General features: G+C 38.3%; 1 protein-coding gene across 2 annotated transcripts; it reads left to right on the top strand.

Annotated features, from left to right (window-relative positions):
- The first annotated feature begins 209 nt into the window (after positions 1 to 209).
- On the top strand, positions 210 to 13919 carry LOC107690315 (alpha-2,8-sialyltransferase 8F-like). 2 transcript variants are annotated; one of them, XM_016488620.1, is made up of 8 exons: positions 210 to 251; positions 556 to 1142; positions 4838 to 4912; positions 5227 to 5307; positions 10140 to 10251; positions 10516 to 10628; positions 10854 to 10946; positions 12455 to 13919. In XM_016488620.1, exons 2-8 carry the CDS (start codon positions 1048 to 1050, stop codon positions 12927 to 12929), a joined length of 1044 nt encoding a protein of 347 aa, XP_016344106.1. In that variant the 5' UTR covers positions 210 to 251; positions 556 to 1047; the 3' UTR covers positions 12930 to 13919. The 2 variants fall into 2 exon arrangements, with proteins under 2 accessions (XP_016344106.1, XP_016344105.1); XM_016488619.1 differs by having other exon boundaries at positions 10140 to 10284; positions 12455 to 13918.
- The last annotated feature ends 1173 nt before the right edge of the window (positions 13920 to 15092 follow it).

Below are 15092 nucleotides of genomic sequence, written 5' to 3'. Positions count from 1 at the left end.
CACAACTCTTACCCTGCGTATGCAAATCTTTTTGACGTCATTCTACCTTCATAAAAAACCCTTCTCTAGAGCACACAACCCTTCCTCCCAGTCATGAGGTGCTGTCATGGGCTAATTCTGTACTCGGCACTCGTATTACCCCGAGAGAGAACAAAAAAGAATGTGTGTGTGTGAGAGTGAGATAGGGAGGGAGGGAGGGGCAAGCAAGTTGTGCCCAGGGTGAGCGAAAGCGGGAGGGGGTTGAGAATGCAGTAGCTAGTGATGAGAAGTTCGGATCATTTTACCGACTCGGACCTTTGAGTGAAGACTCGAGAGATGAACTAATCAATTCTCTTTCCGGCTCAGACTGCATTGGTTAAAGCTTATGGGGCTGTCACGTGACGAGCGAACGACTCGAAAAACCCGAAGACTCGAACCGGGTGAACTACTTGACTAATTCCAGTACAGAACCTATAGGATGTTGCGCATGCGCGACTGAACGAATCACTCCCGAGACGACTCGTTCTTCCCGAGTCACATTAAAGATTCGTTCGTTCAAGAACGACCCAACATTAGCAGAAGCACAGTTTGAGATTTCTAGGGAACCGGACAGAAGGAAACTGAGCAGCTCCTACAAAACAAGGAAGTACAGAGGGAAGGATGAGGTGGAGAAGCATGGAAAAATAACAAAGATGCCTTAAAGGAACATAGCGGCCAAGAAAGGAGTGGAGGACAAGAAGACGAGAAGAAAGTGGGCTGATAGATTAAGAGAAGGGCAAAGCAGCAGAGAAGTGATAAAAAGCCAAGGCCTGTCAGTAGAGAAAAGAGAGGGAAAAGAGAGCAAGCGGCAGTTACATTAAGAGGAGGGAGGGAGGGTGAGGAGATTAACAGTCTGAGAGAAAAAGAGAGTAGCTGTCAAGAAACAGACTCAGGGATAAAATAAGGAGAGGATGGCAGAGCACAAGAGGAAGTCGTTGGCAGCGGGAACATCCGCATTTAAATGAGCGTTTATGAGAGCACATGCATGTCAGCGGCTATGTGTGCGCCAAAGCTTGTGCGTGAGAGTGGATGCGCGTTATGAGGACTCTTATGCTCTGGCTTTTTCCTGTCATCCTTCTGTGTTCCTTCTGCAGTGTGGCCTTCTGGATATTCCTCTCTAACAAGTGAGTATATCCATTTCAGCCTGTGTGTATCTTATCTATCCTTCTATTTGGAGAGTGAACTTTAAAAGACCTGAGTGTTACAGCACATCGATACGTCTGCTGGCTACCAAGACTGAAATTGTCTTTTTCTGTCAAGTTAGTGACCAGTAATTTTTTAGTAAGCAAAGGCCACTTTAATAATTTTACTGTCAGATACACACAGACATTTGATTAGTAAAATATTACATTACTTTGTTATGAAGGGATTTTCATGAAAGCAAAGCAAGACGATGCTTTTGGGAAAATGGTTCAATGTTTTAGAATGCTGGAAAGGTCTTAAAATTGGACTTTAGATGTTTGCTGTTTACCCTGTTTCAGTAAAGTTTTGTATTGCATTTCACATTAGTAAATAATTGAAAGTTTATTTTGCTTGTCTGAACATTGATCTCATTGATCTCATTCCTCTATATGCATAATACACTGCAACTGCATGGGAATGAAAAGAAAATGAACGTAAAAAATGTATGCATATTAATGCAGAAATTCTAATTTGGCAGGATGATCTTTCTTAATTTATTTTGTACATTTGTTTTCTCAATCTTTGAGACAGTCTCTGTAACACATTGAGTATTATCACAGTCATCATAATCGATTATCAAATTCCATAATAAATGTAATTTGTTTACATTCTCGCTCTTAAGTCAGCTGGAATACAATAAGTGCACTGAACAGCCGAAAAGCACAGTTTGCGTTAGGTTAGAGCATTCTGAATCTTGACATGTTAATGATATGAAAATACTGTGAGAAGTTGGATCGGGTAAAAATAGAAAAGCTCAGAGAAGTTGGATCAGCTAAAAATAGTTCTTCAAAGTAACATTTGCAGGTTACTGAAAATACTGAGTATTTCGTCAGTCAAACTGACATTACATTTTGAAATGTGGTTTCTAGTGTAATATTATATTGTGTCTATTTGTATCAGTTATTTAACATGCTTTAACACTGGCTTTACATTGCTTGAGGAAATATATAAATGATTATCCATGGCATTACTGAGGGTAATGTTTTTTTCTGTCATGGCTGTGACCTTTCCCTTATTGTGTGCTGTTACATTGGCAACAGTAGCCTTTAATCACAACAAGGCATGTGGGAGATTAAACTTGCTGAGAACTTCACGGCGGCACAGAATTGTTCCATCATAGGTAATGTGAATTAGGCTTCTGTTATTTAGATGCCAAATTACAAGAAAAAAAATTAAGTCTTTAATTTTTAGTTGAAGATAAGTATAATAAAAGTGGATTTTGGTGAATCACCTCTGTAACGCTAAAATGCTAAATAGCTACATAGGCCTCATGAAGGGTAAACCTACAAATAGATTATATCCTGAGTTTGGAAGGTCAGAGGTCACCTGTGTGAGATTATAGTTCTCACGGTAGTTTGTCTGAAGTATGAAGGTAATTTTAGGATTCTTTTCAACAAGGATGTTTGTGTTTAGATTTACTGAAGCTTGGATATGTGAACTGCTCAGAGGAATTTTCTTTTTTCTTTTTTTATAAAACATCTTTCTTGAAATGTCAAATTAAATACTTCAGACAAATTAACAAAATACTACATTTACACCACAGGATCACTCACAGCTCTAATCAGCGTAGTTTAACCACGACGCTTGAGGGTTCAACTCAAAGACGCCTGGCTCTATTTTGCAAACAGCATGCAACAGAGGCAGAAAGTGATATTTATGATATCAATGTTTCCTGTAGGATTTTTTTCTAGTTATGGTGGCAGGACAGTTTCCTGTGGATCATGCCTCCTTCCCCCTGGTGGTTAAACCTCCCCACCCAAGAATCATGTGCACTCAAACTCAGAATTGAATTTATTTGAATTTAAACAAAAAACATTAACAAGATACAAATGAAATTAACAGTACTTTAAGTTTTCCAGGTCGGTCTAACAGTAATATTTAGGTACAGAATTACTACAATTCAGCTGTAAAATAACACTGGAAAGTCTTCACTGTATAAATAAACAGTAATGACACAGACAGCAGCAGGTTTATTTAGGCTGCTGTTTCTTTTAAGACCTCATGCATGGATCTAATATACTGTTACATGTGCGTTTTGCTTCTCAACAATTTATATTCTCTTAATAACCTATATACAGACTATGTTTAATATAAACCGACTGTGTTTACGTGAACACTTGCCAAGATGGGTATTTTGACATAATTTTGTATGTATTTGGCCATTTACATGCAATAAGGTGCAAACTCTGTAGTTATTCAAGTCCTGCTCTGTCTCCTCCACTAATTACCCGACTGTGAATGATGTGAGCGGCGTCATTATGATGCCACTGAAAAGCTGCAGCCATGGCAGGGGATGATTTTTAGTGTGGCGGCCCGCCATGGCAGAATGAATGCAGTGGAAACACTGTGATATGGTGTAACAGAAAGTAAGGGAGGGACAGAAAGTGAAAACTAAGATAAGGAGATCAAGGGAGAAATATGTTGTGAGACAGAGACAGGTTGTCTGCAGCACACAAAATATTACTTTCGCACAGCCTGTCAAATTCAAGGACACGGGAACTAACTGTTGTTAATGTTCTCCTGATAAAGCCAATAGTTACTGATATTTTATCTGCCGTTATGTGAGCTGCAAGCATGGCCGTAGCTAGGCTTTGATAATGAGTGAAGTCTGGGGTGGGGTTAAAAACTGTGCTAAAATAACCCCTACAAGTCAAGTCACCTTTATTTATAGCGCTTTTAACAATACAGATTGTGTCAAAGCAGCATTACAGTATCAACTAGGAAAATAGTGTGTCAATAATGCAAAAGGACAATAGTAAACACTCAATTTTCAGTTAAAGGCAGTTCATCATTGAATTCATTGATGTCATCGTCCAGCTCAGTTCAGTTTAAATCTGTGCAATCAAGTCGACGATATCGCTGGAAATGAAGTGTCCCCAACTAAGCAAGCCAGAGGCGAGAGCGACAAGGAACCAAAACTCCATCGGTGACAGAATGGAGAAAAACCTTGGGAGAAACCAGGCTCAGTCAGGGGGCCAGTTCTCCTCTGGCCAGACGAACCAGCAGTTTGTTCCATGCTGCAGCAAAAGATCACTGGGGATCTGACTCTGGGGCTCATCTAGTTGTACTGGTCTCCGCTGACATTCAGGGAAGCTCATTACAGACATGTAGATGTTTGTGAAAGATGTTTTCTCTGTTTTGGAGGGATGAACATTGTTAAATCATACCATATTTATTGCATCAAAATTTGTTAATACTTTACAATAGGTTAGGGGTGGATAATTTGATAAGTTGTTTATTATTCATGCAACAATACATAGGCTATTACTGTTATAGTTTTCATAACCATGGCTATGTGATAACTTTGTCTAGTGCTCTTATGAATGTTTGTAGCATGATTTTGTGAAAATTTAACTACTAAATTACTAAAAGTCCAAAGATGTTTTTCTGCCAACATGGTGGAGGATGCACCCGCGCTCACAACTCAAGAATCGTTCACTCCGCCAGCGTTTCACACCGATCATTTTCATTCAACGGATGCCAAACATTCTAGCAAACGGTCTAAACGGAATTATTTTGAACAGCAAATTAGTCATTCAGAGAACAAATTTTGTTTAAATATGAAAAATTTGGCTGCAAGCATGCCTATATGTAAATGTAGAGTAAATGTACATTTTAAATCTCTTTCTCTCTACAGTAATGTAATCCCTCACCCTTCATCTAGGATTCCTCAAAAAAGCTCAGAAACAAAATCTTGCAAGGGATGCAGCAAGTAAGCTTTCACAGCACATAATGACTGATTTTTTTACATAGCAGACACCAAACATAAATGCCTCCAGATAGTTAATGTTTTATACATTTTATTTATTTTCATATTTTCATTTATTAATTTCAGTCATATTAGAATATAATTATTTCAGGTTTGTGTTTATAAATTAATTATTCATGTTTACATTTCTGTAATTTCTCTTATAGAAATTAAACAATTAAACCTGAAATCACTTTATGCATCTCTAGCTCATGAAGCACATGTTTGTGAACCACCACAGTATGTCATTTCTGTTTGTATGCATTTCATTCTTTCAGAGACAATGTATTAATTGCCAAGGCACTGGAGAACTACTCGCACAAATGGAAAAAACACGAGGCAAACTTTAAAAGATTCAGGTAAAACAGTATCCCAGAGCGGACCATGAGATGTTCTCATAAAGGTTAAACTGAGGCATCTGTGGCAAAGCGTTGTTGGATAAGAGTAAAAGTATTGTTCTGTTGATTATGGATCACATGAACCAGACAAATATGCTACAGAAATGCTTACTTAAAGGGGTCATGAACTGAGAAAACAAAATTCCCTTGATCTTTTGACATAAGAGGTCATTGTATAAAAACCAGAGGTGGGGGACTCGAGTCACATGACTTGACTCGAGTCAGACTTAAGTCGCAAATTTTAGGACTTGAGACTTGCTTGACAAATATTCATCAAAGACCTGACTTGAATTTGACTTGATATTCATGACTTGAGACTTGACTCGGACTTGAGTTAAATTACTTGAAATAACTTGTCTTTTGTTTAATAAATATCTGTTTGTTTTTGAACGCAACGCAACCTAACCAAGTGACGCAGCAGGCAAGCAGTAAGAGCGTGGACACAGTGTTGCCAATTTAGCAACTTTGTCGCTAGATTTAGCGACTTTTCGGACCCCTTTTCAGACCCCTTGGACCAATGTTACCAAGTCCGTGGTTTTCCCGCGGAATTGGGCTACTTTATCACTGTTGCCGTGGGTTGTTTTTCATGTCCGCGTGTTAAAGCGACCCCGATAACGTGATATTTAGGCCCTGGAGTGCGAATTTTACCAGGGGAACCCCACCAAAAAGGTGTATTTTACCCCCCAGAACGCTATTTTTAACGGGGAGTCCCCCTCGAAATGCCATTGGGCTAGTTTTGGGTAGCAATTGGGCGGGTTTTGTTGTGAAAACCTGGCAACCCTGCCCAGGGCCGGATTAATATAAGGGCTAGGCGGGGCTGAAGCCCCAGGGCCCGCAGATTGAGGGGGCCCGACGTGATTGGCTGTGGAGGAAAGGAAAATTAGACTTAGAATTGATTGGCCATCGGGAGCACCCAGCCGATTGCCAAAATCTCACCAAGCCCCCACATATTAGTGTCTGCGCTATTTCAGTCCAAAAGATAGGAGCGATAAAAAATGTATTTGTACTAGTTTACACTAGAGTTGCGGGTATCTTTTAATCGCCTCGGCTTTACCGTAGCGCATGGGAAACAAACACTAAAAGCCAAGTGATGAAACGGCACTAAGTTACCTGATTAAACCGCGCAGCGCAAGAGAACAGCTGGACCACACCGGACCGGTGTCTCCCGCCCGCATAGCGCTGACAACGACTGCAGCTCGACACTTTCGCCACTCTATTGAAGTGATAATAAGCAGCGCTTGCCCATTTGAATTCCACACACAACACTTATATGTGAACAGTAAAGTCTCTGTGGTGACGTAGCGCATGGGAAACAAACACTAAAAGCCAAGTGATGAAATGGCGCTAAGTTACCTGATTAAACCGCGCAGCGCAAGAGAACAGCTGGACCGCACCGGACCGGTGTCTCGCGCCCGCACAGCACTAACAACGACTGTAGCTCGACCCTTTCACCACACTATTGAAGTGATAATAAGCAGCGCTTGCCCATTTGAATTCCACACACGACACTTATATGTGAACAGTAAAGTCTCTGTGGTGAAGCTAGCGGAAACCAGATTGAATAGCACCAACCATGTAAACTGAAGTGTAGATGTAAACTGTACAAAACTCTACTGTAAATAAGCAATTTAATCCACAGCACCACACCTAGGCTATTTATCATACATAACTGTAGAAATATGGTTAATGATATTTATTATTGTCACAAAAATTGTTATAGGATAGTTATAGCCTGTTAAATATTGGTTCAAATAAAGGCAATTTTATAAAGGTTTACTAGGCTTGTAACGATCGGCCTTATCGGCCGAGTTACATGGATTTAAAATGGGTCAGATTAAACTGTGTGAGATAAAATAAGTGTTTTAAAAAGATGAGACAACAACAAAAGTAGAATGAATAAATCGTGTATTTACATAATGCACAAGGAACTTAAAACACAATAAAACTAGAATAACTTAGGCTGTTAAAAGCAGATTGTCCATTTAAATCGTACCCTAAAACAGTCCTTAAGAATCCCGGTGTGTTGAAGTCCCAAGGTAGAAGTGTCCACCGGTGTATATACACAATTCCAAAGAAAGTGATAATCCAAAGTGAGTGAGATACTGGAAAGGCAAGTCCATGAACAACTCCACAATCCAGCGTGGTTGTTTGGTCAATGACCCTGATTGTTTGACATGCTGCTTGCTTTGTACTGGTTTACTTCCTTATTCCTGTCATGTGATTGACCACATGACAGGCAGACCCATGAACATTTTAAAGACATACACACATCAAATAATTAAGAGGATTAAAATGGCTAAGACAACATGTAAAACCATTAAAACTCAAATATATATATATAAAAAAAAACATCTTAATATATATTGAGCGGTAAAAACATGTACCTTAGCTACTCCAATCTCTTTGGATGTAATCTTTTCCCCATTCATTTCTTTCATCTTTAGTAGTTTGTTTTTTTGTCCAACATCTTTCACTATTATCAGAACTCTCCCTTGTCCTAAACATTTAGCCAAAACAACTGTTCCAATGATTTTATCGATCGCTTTGGATAGTCCTATTGGATGCAAATGCTTTCCTGAACTCTTTTCAAATGTCAACATAACTTTAAAACCATTCTCCTCAGTATTTTGTACAATTTGTTCTCTTGGATTTTCCTGATTTGCTTTGTTGTTGTTTTTTATTGTATCTTGTGTAGTTACCACCATATCCCCACTATCTTCCTGGTCCTTATAAGATTTTTTACGTTTTGAGTTTTTCTTTCTTGAATATACCTCCGTAAATCCTGACCTGTCCTCCATTATCGATTCTTCAGAATCTTCATCCATGACTGCACAACAGCAAACTTTTGTTCTCTGCTCTGCCTGTCCCTTCTCCTTCAGGACCCCACAACGCCAAGTTCCGTGTTGGTTTTAGTTGTTTGCCGTTTAACGTTCACAGGTTGTCGTTATTTTTAAAAGTCAAAACTCTCCCTCCCGCTGCTATCTCAGCACAGTGTCGCCATCGCGGTGGGGTTTCCTTGCAGGGGCTACTGATAAATGTCTGTTGAAAATTTAAGGCCTAAAATATATCACAATCAAATGGACACAAATAAAGGTTTAACGTTTAAGATGGGTTAAACTGTTCACTCGATTTATTTAGAAATGAGGTAACGTTAACAAATTACATCATGGCCACAATTGAATAAAACAAGGGAACGAATTAATAGCCCAAGCCCAGCGAAAAAATTATTAATCATGGACACGATTTCACTATCATGATTGTTTTAACAACTCAGCTGTATGTGGACAAAATGCATATTGCATTTTTTTTGTTGCAAATAAAACTCCCATAGTCCATAACTATTGTAGTTTTAACTTATTTTAATATATAAATTCAGTTAAATCATCAATCATTTGTATGACTTGCTTGACCCAAGCAGTGACTTGACTTGACTTGCTTGATTCTCACACTTGGACTTGTGGACTTGCTTGAGACTTGAAGGTTAAGACTTGAGACTCACTTGTGACTTGCACATGTGTGACTTACTCCCACCATCCTGTAAGTTTCAGAACTCAAAACTTTCTCATTAGTCTAAAAACAGCATAGCCTATATTGAAGCCAATCTGCCAAACCCACAGATTGTGGAATGTTCTACTCCATGATGTAATAGTGTGGATAAATCCATGTTGAAAACCTACCTTTTTGACTTGGCGTTTTATCAATGAGAACTTTCTACTGTACTGTTTCTTTTAGTAATTATTTTGTATTGTCTTATTGAAATGTTTTTATTGTGCAGCACATTGGTCAACCCACGGTTGTGTTTAATAGTGCTATATAAATAAAATTGACATTGACATTGACATTGATAAACACGCAGAGGAAGATCAACACCTGCTTCTACATCACTGCTTTAGCCCCGCCCACTGATTCACGCATGTATTGGAAAGAGCGAGAGAGGCAAACGCAGGTCTACACAGAAAACAAATGAAGACGACAAGACGCTGTGCAGTGCCAAGTTGTGGAAAAACAGTCTTTGCATTGCCTTCCTTCTGATCCCAACATTAGAAAAGAGTGAAGTAACTTTATTTGTAAGAAAGTTCCAGACCCTGTCAGTAAGAACTTGGTCCTTTATTCGCTTCAATTTTTAACATTTTTTTTAATTTTTAATTTTTTTTACTACCGCAGATTCGTTTACAAACAAGACGGAATTCGACTCAGGATTTTCAGAAAGACTGAAACTAAAAGACGATTACTTTGACAGTAATGTCAGGACATTATTTGACATTAATATAAGACTATTGCTTTGTCTGTCATTACAGATCGTTTGATATGTATTGAGTATTTATGGGGTTTTGACCTAAGTCACAGCAGCGTTCATCTGTGAAGGATGTCGGCTGTCAAACACACAACTATTAGCCAATCATATAGCAGTAGGCGTTTACTTCTGAGTCTACAATCCGCCACGTCTATTCAAACAGAGCGTTTTGATGAGGGGGGTTAAAAACAGTCAGCATATTACTTCTAAATTATGATGTTTTTGATGTAATCTTGATAACATTATAAGTGGACCAGAGAACAGTACAAAATAAAAAGCAGGCAGTTCATGACCCTTTTAAAGAAACGGTTCACCCAAAAATGAAAACTATTATCAAAGGATCTGTTCCTTTGAGGTTCGATTTTATGTCTTTATTACACAAAAACATATTGGGATTTTCTGGCCTATAAACTATAAAAATATAAAAGCTTCTTTTTGTCTATTCATTAGATTTTCACATGACTGCAACACATCAGAATGAGCATCTGTTTCCTTCCAGGTCATTACTGAGTAGCAAATGCCATGCTGTGTCAAAGGCTGTGGTCACACAGAATAACACCCCACTGGGGTCAAATGTTATCTATGATGGAGAGAGGAGAAAGCCGCTACAGGTGACACAAGCCCTGTTCAACATATTAGCTAAGGTAGTGTACCAGCATTAAAACATAGGGTGAATTACAGGTGCATCTCAATAAATTAGAATGTCGTGGAACTTCAGTCTGTGTGCATTGAATTTATTTAATACACGAGTTTCACAATTTGAGTTGAATTACTGAAATAAATGAACTTTTCCACGACATTCTAATTTATTGAGATGCACCTGTACTGTATGGTTTCTTGAAATGAATTCGTAGTTACAGTGTGTGTGTTTGTAGGAGCAGCCCTTTGGAAATGCAACATGGGAGTCATGTGCCGTGGTGGGGAATGGAGGTATTTTGGCCAACAGCAGCTGTGGAGAAGAAATTAATTCAGCCCAGTTTGTCATTAGGTATGTATTAGATCAACCCATGTTACCTATTGGCCAGATTAGAGTCAAAATTATCAGAATATCAATTCACATTAGTATAATTCCTATAATATTGGTGGCACAATAATTATTCATGTTTTTTTATGCTCCTAAATGTAGGTACAAGACTTAACACTGTATTTGATATAGACCACAGGCCAAAATGGTACCTCTCTCATTTTATCTCTGTCTACCCTTGCATTTTAGATGCAACCTTCCGCCATTGGATAACAGATATGAGAAAGATGTGGGCAACAAAACCAGCCTGGTGACTGCAAACCCCAGCATCCTCCATGAGAAGTGAGTCTGTGATTGTGGGTTTGGCTTTAGTGACAAATAAGATGTCATTCTGTTTTGACAAAGAATCAGTTTCTTGCTGCTATAAATGCAGCAGTGCCTAATACATCGTGAACAGGATGAACGATTATCAATCCGTGATTTAAACTCACTCAAAGAAGGGCTTTCCACGTGCTATTTTTCTATTCAATTTGTTATGTGGACAGATGATTTACTGTTATTAAGGCTGATATATCAGATACGGTTTGTCGCACATGTATTTTTCTCCGATGCAGACAAAGTACTTCCTCTAATATCACACTCCATGGTGCATCAACACCGACTCTTATGAGCCAGTGACTCAAAACCTAAAGCTCCACCAGCCAGTGTAGTTCAATTAAAGAACGAATGACCCTAAAGAGCAGCTTGTTTTAGTGAATCGAAAAACGTATAGTGCAAACAGTGTACAATTACCGAAATGAGTCAGTTCCATTTATTGAATCAAACGCATAGAGCTGAATTTAGATTAGTTAGGACACTTTTTGTCATCGAAATTAGTGGCTTACAACTATGAGATCAATGTCGATACTGATGGTTGTTCATATGACAGCGTTTAGCTAAATATACACATTATTCTCTTTGCCACATTAAAAGTTTTCCAACATTTTATAATGGACAATTTGCTAGGTAACTGCCCACATTATTTTTTCATACTTTCCATAGCTGCGGTAGTTCAGCCTCGTCTGGCTAACCGATTATATTTCCTGAATTTCGAAATCTTATCCAATGATATAAAAGCAGCAGTAAAGCATAGATAATATCAAATTAAATATCTCGAGAATTTGTTATCCCACACAGCAGATCGTGTTCAGGCTGGCAATTGGCGACCGTTTTTAAATGGCGGGAAGGCATGCACCGAAGCTTATGTGGAATATGACTGCAAATGTTTACTTATCTGAAAAATATTGTTTATGAGTCTATTTGTTTTTTTGCAAAGAAAGATATTTATAAAGTTAATAATAAATAAAATAAAAAGAAACAGTCGAAATGTTCTACAGTCTAGGGTCCTGGATTAATCTTATTATCAAATGATCAATAAACACTTGAAATACTATGTAATCAATTTAATAAACTGAGTGAAAATGTTTCTTTCTTTCTACAATCATACAACGTACCTTTAATATCAAAATACTTGCAAAAAAGTATGAATATACATATAAATAAATTATAAATATAGCTTATATTATAAAATTATAAATAGTGTTGTTGTGTTGTATGTAGTTAAGGGCATTTATCAGACTTCATTTATGGCACCTCTAAAAAGTCTAAGAAAAGTCTTCAAAAAGTTTCTGTAAACAATTTTTTATGCATTTATTATTGGGTTTATCTTTGGCAATGAAATTGCATTTATTTTTTCACAGATAGGGCCTATTTATTCCTTACTAAACCGAAAAACCTAAAAACATTGTTAACGGGACCGAATTACTGTGAGGAATATTCAAGCTTTTCTTTCTCCTCCTCATCTGTTACAGGTACAGTGGACTGATGGAGCGTCGTCGTCCATTTGTGGAAAGCCTTCGTCCTTATGGACAAGCCTTATTGCTGTTGCCAGCCTTCTCCTACGGTCACAACACGCCTGTATCCCTGCGTGCCTTTTACACACTGGAGGACTTTGGCAGCGACAGCCCGCTGCCCGTTTTCCTGAATCCAGAATACTTGAGGAGGTTGTCGAAGTTTTGGCGTGAGAGAGGCCTTAACTCGGTTCGTCCCAGCACAGGACTCATCATGGCCAGCTTAGCACTAGAAATCTGTTCAAATGTCCATTTATATGGTTTTTGGCCCTTCAATAAACATCCAAATGACAGTCGGCCGATCACCAACCATTACTACGATGATCGGGAGAGCAAGAAGAACGTGCATTCTATGCCAACCGAATTCGAACATTTATTAAAACTTCACAAGCAAGGTGTGATTCGCATACACCTTGGCGAGTGTCAACCCACTTAAAGTTAAAGGCCTTGCCTGCAGTGTACTGCACACCCCTAAAGAATACCTCACAGTTTGATTAAGGACTACAACAGGCCACCTGGATGGGTCTGGAATGCGCACTGAATTTATATTGCCTATATTGCTGTGCAAAGCAGCAGCCATGACCATGCACAAAAAAAAAAATCATGTTTTTTAAGCTACTTTGACATAATCTTGCACACAAAAATAGCTGAAAACAAATGCAATTATTTTAGCCTTGGTATACTGTGAAAGAATTTCATTAGGAAAATGACTCCTAGAACAGCACCCCTAAACACTCCTTAAGCAGACTTGCCTTAGTCAGCGTTTAACGTGCTCGCTGTTGGTGCTCCTCCAGCTCTGTTGCATTCATCACAAGTGCCAGTCTGTCCTCTTTAGCAGTTGTTAGCAGTGAATGTGAATTTGATCTCAGGTGTGCAGAAATAGCTGTATTAGCAGCACAGGATTATAACTCTAGACCTTGAATCCAGGACTCAGATCTCAGCTAGGAGATCGCAGAAATGTCTGGATGATTGGAAACATGACACGACATTTACACTGAGAAACAATAGGAAGCATGGATGTGGGTTAGCATAACTGAGAGTAAGAACACGAGAGGTGTAAAAGCTGACAAGAGTGGCAAATTTCAAATGTGCCAATTTTGAATGCCCTGTCTGAGAACGTTATGACTCTTACAGCAATCACTGTAAACTAAGTACAATTTGCTTTGAATGATTAAATATCAATTTGTGAGATTTGTTCTCCTTTATCTTAAAACCTTAAAGGGATTTCCCCCAAAAAGAAATTTCTGACAACATTTACTCACTCTCATGTCAGAACATAAAAGATATTTTGAAGAATGTTGGTAACCAGACTATTTTGGTTACCTTTGACTTTCAATGTACTTGTTGTTGACTGAAAACACTCCTTGATGCATTTGTGAGTTTAGACATGAGTAAATGACAAAATATTAATTGTTCTGTGAAACATTCCTTTAAATCATCTGCAGAATTATTAGACTAATTTGTTCCAGTCTTAATTTGCTTCTCTCAAAATATTGTACAAAGTAAACTCATGCCGACTCTTTCCATTTGAAGGGGAATAAACACTGAGGCATTTAGACTGATGACAGTGAGTTGGCCAGTAGAAAGGCTTTTTGCGGTCAGATGTTCTCACTGGAGCTTGTTATGATAGAACAGCTTGGCAATTTGTGCCTTCTGAAATTCCTCTGCGTGTGAATAAAAGTAGGTGTTGACGGATGGGCCCCTATTACATAAAACTGTACCATCAAACTACAATGGACAAGAAACGAGTGGAAGCCCATTCTTTTGGAAAGGTTTGTAAAGATAACAAAGTCATCGATGAGATGCCTTTGCAAAACAACTATCAACTAATCAATACTCTCTAACAGCAAGACACAATATACATCTGTGAGATGATATAGTCACAGTTCAGTTCAATGTGTAATGTTGATTCCAAAGACAAAGAACTATACATTTTCATGAAAACAAGCAGTTTTGTTAATACTTTTTGCTACTGATAAATTGACTCTTTAATATTTGAAATAATACATGTAAATGTACACTATGCACACAAAATAATTTACTATTTAAATGGATAGTTAATCTGAAAATGAAAATTTCTGCTATATTCACCCTCATTTTTCCAAACCTGTATGAATTTCTTTATTCTGTGGAACACAAAAGAAGAACTATTGTCCATATAATTAAAGTCAAAAGGGTCAACACAACACTGGACCCCATTGACTTTTACTATATGGCCACAACATTTTAAAGGGGTCATATGATGCGATTTCAAGTTTTCCTTTCTCTTTGGAGTGTTACAAGCTGTTCGTGAATAGATAAGATCCCTGAAGTTGCAAAGACTAAAGTCTCAAACCTAAAGAGATATTCTTTATAAAAGTTAAGACTCGTCCACGCCCTCCTAAAACGCCTCGTTTAAACACGCCCCCACATATCTACGTCACTGTTTGGGAAGATTTGCATAACACGGCCCAAATGTTCAAGCAAAGAATGAAGGCGTAACTTTATTGTTGCTGCCGCTGCCATGTTGTGAAGACACTGTGTTTCGTTGTGAAAGCGAAAATACTTTGTTTGGTCTTCCAAAAGAAGACACGACTAGAAATCAGTGGTTAAGTTGTAT

Source organism: Sinocyclocheilus anshuiensis, unplaced genomic scaffold (assembly GCF_001515605.1).
Source record: "Sinocyclocheilus anshuiensis isolate Anshui unplaced genomic scaffold, SAMN03320099.WGS_v1.1 scaffold461, whole genome shotgun sequence".
NCBI classification, from domain to species: Eukaryota; Metazoa; Chordata; class Actinopteri; order Cypriniformes; family Cyprinidae; genus Sinocyclocheilus; species Sinocyclocheilus anshuiensis.
This window is presented reverse-complemented; position numbering and strand designations above follow the sequence as displayed.